General features: G+C 32.5%; 1 protein-coding gene across 1 annotated transcript; it reads right to left on the bottom strand.

Moving 5' to 3' along the window:
* Positions 1–2924: 2924 nt before the first annotated feature.
* On the bottom strand, positions 2925–7008 carry Smp_081920 (hypothetical protein). Its single transcript, XM_018795021.1, has 3 exons — positions 6902–7008; positions 3686–3783; positions 2925–3253 (listed from the first exon to the last, which is right to left on the bottom strand). The coding sequence occupies exons 1-3, from the start codon at positions 6966–6968 to the stop codon at positions 3044–3046; spliced, it is 375 nt and encodes a 124-aa protein (XP_018649375.1). The 5' UTR covers positions 6969–7008; the 3' UTR covers positions 2925–3043.
* Between the last annotated feature and the right edge of the window lie 287 nt (positions 7009–7295).

Below are 7295 nucleotides of genomic sequence, written 5' to 3'. Positions count from 1 at the left end.
TTCAGTATATTTTTCCCACGTGTACTATGTCGGATTTCTAATTCATAAATTATTTACTTGATATTAACACAATGTGGAACGAAATAAACGAAATAGAAGATTCATTTAGTATTGTAAATTAAGGCTGTATTGAGGCAGTATGCACAGGATGCACGTGTGCCAATAAGAAACTGATCAATTGCAGTCCTAAATATCAATGTAAAGATTCAAGTAAACAATACCACGTTAATTTAAACCTCACCCTATTGCAGAAGCAAAGGGCTATCAGGAATCAATAGCTAAGAGGATAATACGATGGAGTTTGAAGCGAACGGTACTTGGTTTGAGTCCCAGAGTGAACATCAACTCTGAGACGCAGGTATGTCCAGTTGACGAATCCCAAATAGGACGAAACACGTGTCCTGGATTCCACTGCTAGTCACCATCCCTCTTTGCTTATAAATATAAGATTTGTTAGATAGATAGATATAAAAATATGATTTCTTAGTTTCAAATAGGGACAGATAATAGACGTATTCTTCTTTTAGAATATTATTCGTAAGAGCAAACTGAATGAAATATGAGGATGTTAATGAATTTCGGGATATATGTGTATATTTATGTATATAGAACAGAATTTCTCAGTCTTCTCAACCTTTACACTTTTATTACGAGGTTATTTTTGTAACAATATTATGAAAGCGCTTCATATTGTTTGCCCCAGTATTCAATGTTACATTCAGTTGCAGTTTTAAGTATAATTTCATATTATTAAATAAATAAAGCTGAAATATGTCTTCGTTTCTTTGACAAACGAAGTTCCTATAACCTGGAAGCATTGTATATTTAAATGACTGGAGATCATACAACTGCCTATGAAGCATAGCATAGAGTCATGCAAACGAGAAATTTTAGCGATCTCACAATTGGAGTTCGCATAAGTAATAGAGAAGCATTTTGGAGCCGTTTCAAACACCATCTACCGTAACAATCCGGCTCAAGTAAATAATTGTTATTCATTCACGTGAACGAAACTCCTGATCTGTTATTTTTTAATTTCTCAACTGTTGAATCAATTTTAAGCATAAAAAGCTTCATTATTGATAAAAAGAACTGTTTTTCCATTGTTATGTTTCAAGTTTTTAATTGTTAACTGCCTAATAACTAAACGGTGATTGACAATTAACCGACAAGTCACTCAAATCCATCAGAGCTATTCATTCCTTTGATGCCTGTTCTTCCGATTCCCGACGCAATATGTTCTTTGGTTTTCCTCTTTTCCGTTTCCCATCATGATTCCAAGTTAGCACTTGCTTCGTGATGCAGTTTGATGATTTCCTCAATGTATGTCCTATCCACTCCCAACGTCCTTTCCTAATTTACTCTTTAGATGGAGTCTGGTTTGTTCTCTCTCACAGTAGGCTGTTGCTGATGTTATCGAGTCAACGGACATTGAGTATCTTACACAGACAATTGTTTATAAATATTTGTACATTTTTGATGATGGTTGTGGTGGTTCTCGAAGTTCCATCTCAATACAGTAGGATTGTTTTGACATTCGTATTGAAGATTGTGACATTGATATTGGTTGACAGTTTTTTTGAATTCCGTATGTCTTTCAATTGTAGGAATGCTGTTCGTACTTTGCCAATCCTTGCTTTTACATCTGCATCGGATCCTTCTTGTTCATCGACGATGCTGACTAGGTATGTGTAGTTTTTCCACCTGTTCCAGCAGAGTTTCTCCATCCCGTGTGATTTGTTTGGTGTTATCTATGTCGTATTCACAGACGATCGAGAATATTCTAATACGAACGGGTTCTATGATTGTAATGTTGATAATCCACACGCTTTATATTTTAAACGGAAGCAAAAATTGAATTGAAGCAATTTCGTTTATTTAGTAACATACAATGATGTTGGAGTACACAACAAAGTCACCAAACTATGAGCAATAACAACTAATCAGATAACAGCAAACGTTATTGTAGAATTATGAATAAAAAGAATTTTGTCGACGTTATCCCTTAAAAGAAGAAAACTAACGTTTACCAATAGCAATCTAGATACCTTAGGCTCAAGTTTGCAACTTCACATTATTGCAATTTTCTTGACAAATATTCAACCAAAACAATTTATACATTACGTATTTCAAATAACAAACCCTTATTTTATACATGTTACATTCCTTTCCTTTATCAAAGTGATCGTACCTGTGAACTGGTGTTCATTGTATGGTTATTGTATGGTTACTCAATGAACATCTGTAACGGTAGTCGTTAAAGAACTCGGTAGTGATTTCAAAGTTTCAGATTATGAATATTATTTGCTTCAAGTATATAAGTATAATAATAAATATATCTACTTTTTGTTATATTCCAATTGGTAGAAAATTGTATTTCTGACATTTCGTGACTTAATGTAAGCTACTTCTTCAGAGTAAGTAAGTAACCAAATTAAACTAGTACAAATTTAAATAGTACAAAGGAAACCAAACAAATTTTATTCACATCGTTTGAAACTGGATGAATGTGGTATTATGTAAGTACTGCTTCATTTTATAATTTTAAGAAAATAATAAGCCATTTTTCAATCGTTTTTGGCCGATTTTCTATGATACATAACAGTGAGGATTGAAATGGAGCATATAAGTCTTTAGTAGAATATATATATGTCTAAGAAATTGGCTCCAATCAAGCGTTGTCATTTCTTTATTACGAGACATAGTTTTACAACAAATGGATATTTTCAATATTTGTAAGCATTTCAATGCATAAATACATGACTACGTACTGGTAACTATAAATTCTAGAAAAAAACTAATCAATTTTATGCAATGCAAAACGATGTTCAACTAAAGTAAGCTGACTAAGCAACTAAACTCTAAGGGTAATGCATATGATACTATGAATTCGTGAATTGCGAAATCAAAAAAAATTTTTTTTTAAGATGGTTATAGTATAACATGAAGTTAAATGAAATACATTTGAATAATAAGTAGTATGTTAAAGTGCAAATAAACAGCAAAATGTATACTTAGTAACAAGTGAATTGGGATATTTTGTTCAGTTTTTCTTATGAATAATAAAGCAAACAAACATTAAGACAATAATAAATAGAAATTGATGCGTTACCCGACTTTGTATGCTTTTATTACATAAGTCTTTTTGGCAACATTCATAACTAAAGGAACTAAAATTTTTTTTCCAGTAATCATATCCACAATCAGCTGCACAGAGTCTAAATGGGTAGGGTACACCTTTTATATTAATTTTCTGTAATAAAAAGAAAGTGGATACAATGAAAATAAATCAGACGAACAAAACAACCAAAGAGACTAATGCTATCCAAAAAGATTCAAGTTTTCCTATCAGTCAAATAGAAAACTAACCCCAATGCGGACTGATCACTATCATTTATGTACACACATTACACAAATGAAGATGGCGTTATACTAAAGAAGTTTTAGTCATAATATTCCTTAAAAAGTGACTGTAAATACAAACACACAACTTTTTTATGTTAATCATTAATCAGAATCTAACAACAGTACCTTGGATAAATCAAATTTTCTAGCTAATAATCCTACACATGATGTGATGTAGCACTGATATAGCATTGATTAATGGAAATTCGTTAAGTCGAATCCAATAAGTAAATGAATAATAACAAAAACTACTTGAATACTGTTTATGCATTAAACTTACTGCACACCATCTACAATCATCTTGTTCATTAACTAGTAGTGAGTGTGGATTAAATGGTACTGAACAGAAAGCGCATGTGTAACACTTTAGTGATAGACCTGATATTGAAAATGAATAGGAAAAAAAGTATTTGTAGAACTGTGTATACATATTGTGTATTTATACTACTTCTGCAACTGTTTTTATTCAACACAGGATCAAATTTGATAAAATCATCCTTATTTATTAATATGAGTTTGTACGTATTTCTCATAATTTCAATGTAGTTTCTCATGAAAAGTTTGTGATTAGAAGCCAGAGAAGACTGAGTGATTTTTCCAGTTGACATCAGTTTTATGGTAATTACAGGGACTAAACTGAAAAATTTATTGTCAAGTATTCATTTCAATAAACATGTGTTTATTGGCGATTAAATATAAGGTATTTTTCAGACTTGTTTCATTAAAATACTGGCATTGCTCCTAGCATGCCAATTTATTATGACTAAAGACATAGTTGGTTACTTCTCCCTGTATAAGTGAGCAAGTACTGATACAGCTTGATATATAGAAGAAAATTAAGAATGCGGATCATCAATTATTGATAATACGAAATAATACACAACAAATGAAACCACCGAACCCTACTCCCACTTTTTTAAAAACTGTCAAAAATGCAAAGTGTTGTATATGCTTTACTTATCTGGCCTATAGGCAAAATTGAATATGCTTAACTAGGTAGATCATATGCTCACTAGTGACTGGCTCCTTGAGGTAATTCCTGGAGTTCTAGTGAGAAGTCGTGGCCAGTGGAGCTAATCCATGTCAGGTAGAGACAGGTATCTACCTCAGTACATTGGAAGTTGGTTGCGCAATTTCGTGGATTGGTTGAGGTTAGACATTAACACCGTTGGATGCCAGCTCAGTGGTCTATCGGTTAAGGGCTCCGGCTCGAGACTGGTAGGTCCTGGGTTCGGATCTCGCGAGAGCGGGTTCGTGGATGCGCACTGCTGAGGAGTCCCATAATAGGGCGAAACGGCCGTCCGGTGCTTCCACGTTTTCGATGGTGGTCTAGCCTCAATTGACTCATGATCTTAACTATAAAATAACTAGGTAGTAATTGATACAAATTAATCAATAACTGGACGCATGTATACGATTTACAATATCATTTCACTTGACTGCATTCACTAACAACATAACAATTTACTGAGTAACATATTCGCTTCTTACTGTTGACAAAAACAAATGTGAAGTACCCTCTTGGTGGTAGAGTTTAACCAGATGATTTTAGTATATAATAAATATCACTTGAAAAATGCTTTTAGTGGATAATCTTGGATTTTTAGTCCGAATTCCGAAATCATTCCTTGTATATATGAAATAAATACATCAAAAGCTCTTTCGGTTAAATACAATTGAGACTAGTGCCATTTTGGAGTTTCTACAATTAAGTTATCGAGGCAGAATCGTGGATGCGCACTGCTGAGCGGTCCCACAATAGGACGAAACAGCCGTCCAGTGCTTTCAGGTTTTCCATGTTGGTCTAGCTTGAATTGACTCATGATTTCAACTATATAAGTTACCGAAGTTGATTTCGAATTAAAGATTGTTTTGCAAACAATGTAACAGTCAAAAAGTAAAATATTTTAACAATTATCTTCGAACGAAAAAACTGCGACGAAATGAGAAACGTGTAGCATCAACAGTTACAACACTGAATTTAGCCATATGGAATTTAATTGAATTCGAAAATATAAAAGACTAACTGAATTCGAATTCTTTCCTATTATTACTAATAATGAGGACAAATACAACAAGTAAAAATATGACATGAAATCTCATCAATCCCAGCAATATAGATAATATCGAAAATCTATTGAATTATAGCTTGTGAAGAAAACGGTATTAGATAGATATAGTAACTATAATCATTAGCTGTTTAATCAAAATGATTAACTGTCCGAATGCAAAGTATAGTCTCCATCTATTCCTATTGTGATGTGTGCTACTGATGTCGATAGATATAAGTAGCATGTATCATTAATCGAAAGCGAAATACCTGGCGGCAGAGGTTTAAGAAGATCGAAGAAAAAGAAGCGAGGACTGTGAGTGACTGGTGTGGAAATGAAGGAACAGATAGGTCTGAGACGATTGATTGACATTTTGCAAATGAAGTATTTACTGTGTGATTCTCAGATTTTACTAAGACGTTCTGTAATTTGGTATTTCACTTGTGTTCTCGTTCACTATTTTACGCAAGTTGATTCAAATTATATACTTACCAGAAATTAGGTTGTAACTTCCAGTTATAACTGTAAGTGTTCAAATGTGTACTGGATTCAGTCTTTTCCTCTGTTAATCTGCACGACAAACAGTTTATCGATTACATCACATCAATTAGAAACTCAATATGAATGACATTATTTAATGGGGTACAATCGACGAAAACCTGTGTCACAACACACTATTTAAAATCCATTTGTCTGAGTGCAATACTATAACCGATCGAGTAAACTAACCTTAACTCATCTTAAAATACTAAGCTGAATATGTGGGAAGTTACTACAAGTGAAGGCGATGATGCATTATCTTCGATTATTTATGGTAGTATTGAAGAATAAACTTAAATAGAGAAATTGTCATTTTATGTTTTTTCTAATCAATCTCATTCCATTAACAACAGGATTGTGGACTGTTTTAATTCCATCTTCAACTTCCCTGGATTTCACCTAGCGGTATTAAAATTAAAATAATAGTTAATTTGAGCTAAATAATTCTCTGGTAAATCATAAAATACTTAGTCTTGATGAAAAATTGGCTCACTGAACATATATGTACTGCAATTTGAACTTATATCCTCTCACTTTATCCTCCATTAAGTTGGATGTCCGCTGTTCGATCGTACTATCAAAAGTAATTTCAGAGATTTCCAACAGAAAAAATGATTAACGATTCAGAGTGACGAATATATTGCTTTTGAGCAGTTACATTTTACACTGTAAGTCGGAGTGAAGCTAATTAACGTAACAATCAAATCTGTACTCAATCTTAACAAATTCTATTAGAGGGATTATGTATATTGTATATAATACTATCTAACATTTATCATAAAGTGATGTTGAATAGTCTAAATAAAACAACTGAATAGAGTACAACTCTGTATATGTTACTTTTTGGTACAGCACTTGCATATGAACTATTTGGTATAATGTAAAATTAACAAATAAACACTTACTGTATTCTGTGTTCAACAAAAGCAACATTGTCACCAGTATAATTTGCACAAGATACATCTTAGTCATCTCGAAGTGTATCGAAATCTAAATCCTAGCTCCAAACGTTTAAGATTATATCAATTTCTGTAATTATTTAATTTCACTGTTTTACAAAATGTGCTAAAATATATTTTAATGACTGACCAATAAGAAATATAAGTGATCAATGCATACAGCAGACTTATTAAACATATACTGTCTATCAATTGTCGGTTTCATTTATAGCTATGATTATTACTAACCTAGACTTTGACGTTTGCCAGAAAACCTTAATTGATTATTCCCTCATTTACATTTGTTTTTGATTGTTTACTTTTCTTAATACAATTTTATTAGTTTTATGTTCATCCTGCA

The sequence above is a fragment of the Schistosoma mansoni genome, chromosome 1 (genome assembly GCF_000237925.1).
Source record: "Schistosoma mansoni strain Puerto Rico chromosome 1, complete genome".
In the NCBI taxonomy this organism is placed as follows: domain Eukaryota; kingdom Metazoa; phylum Platyhelminthes; class Trematoda; order Strigeidida; family Schistosomatidae; genus Schistosoma; species Schistosoma mansoni.
This window is presented reverse-complemented; position numbering and strand designations above follow the sequence as displayed.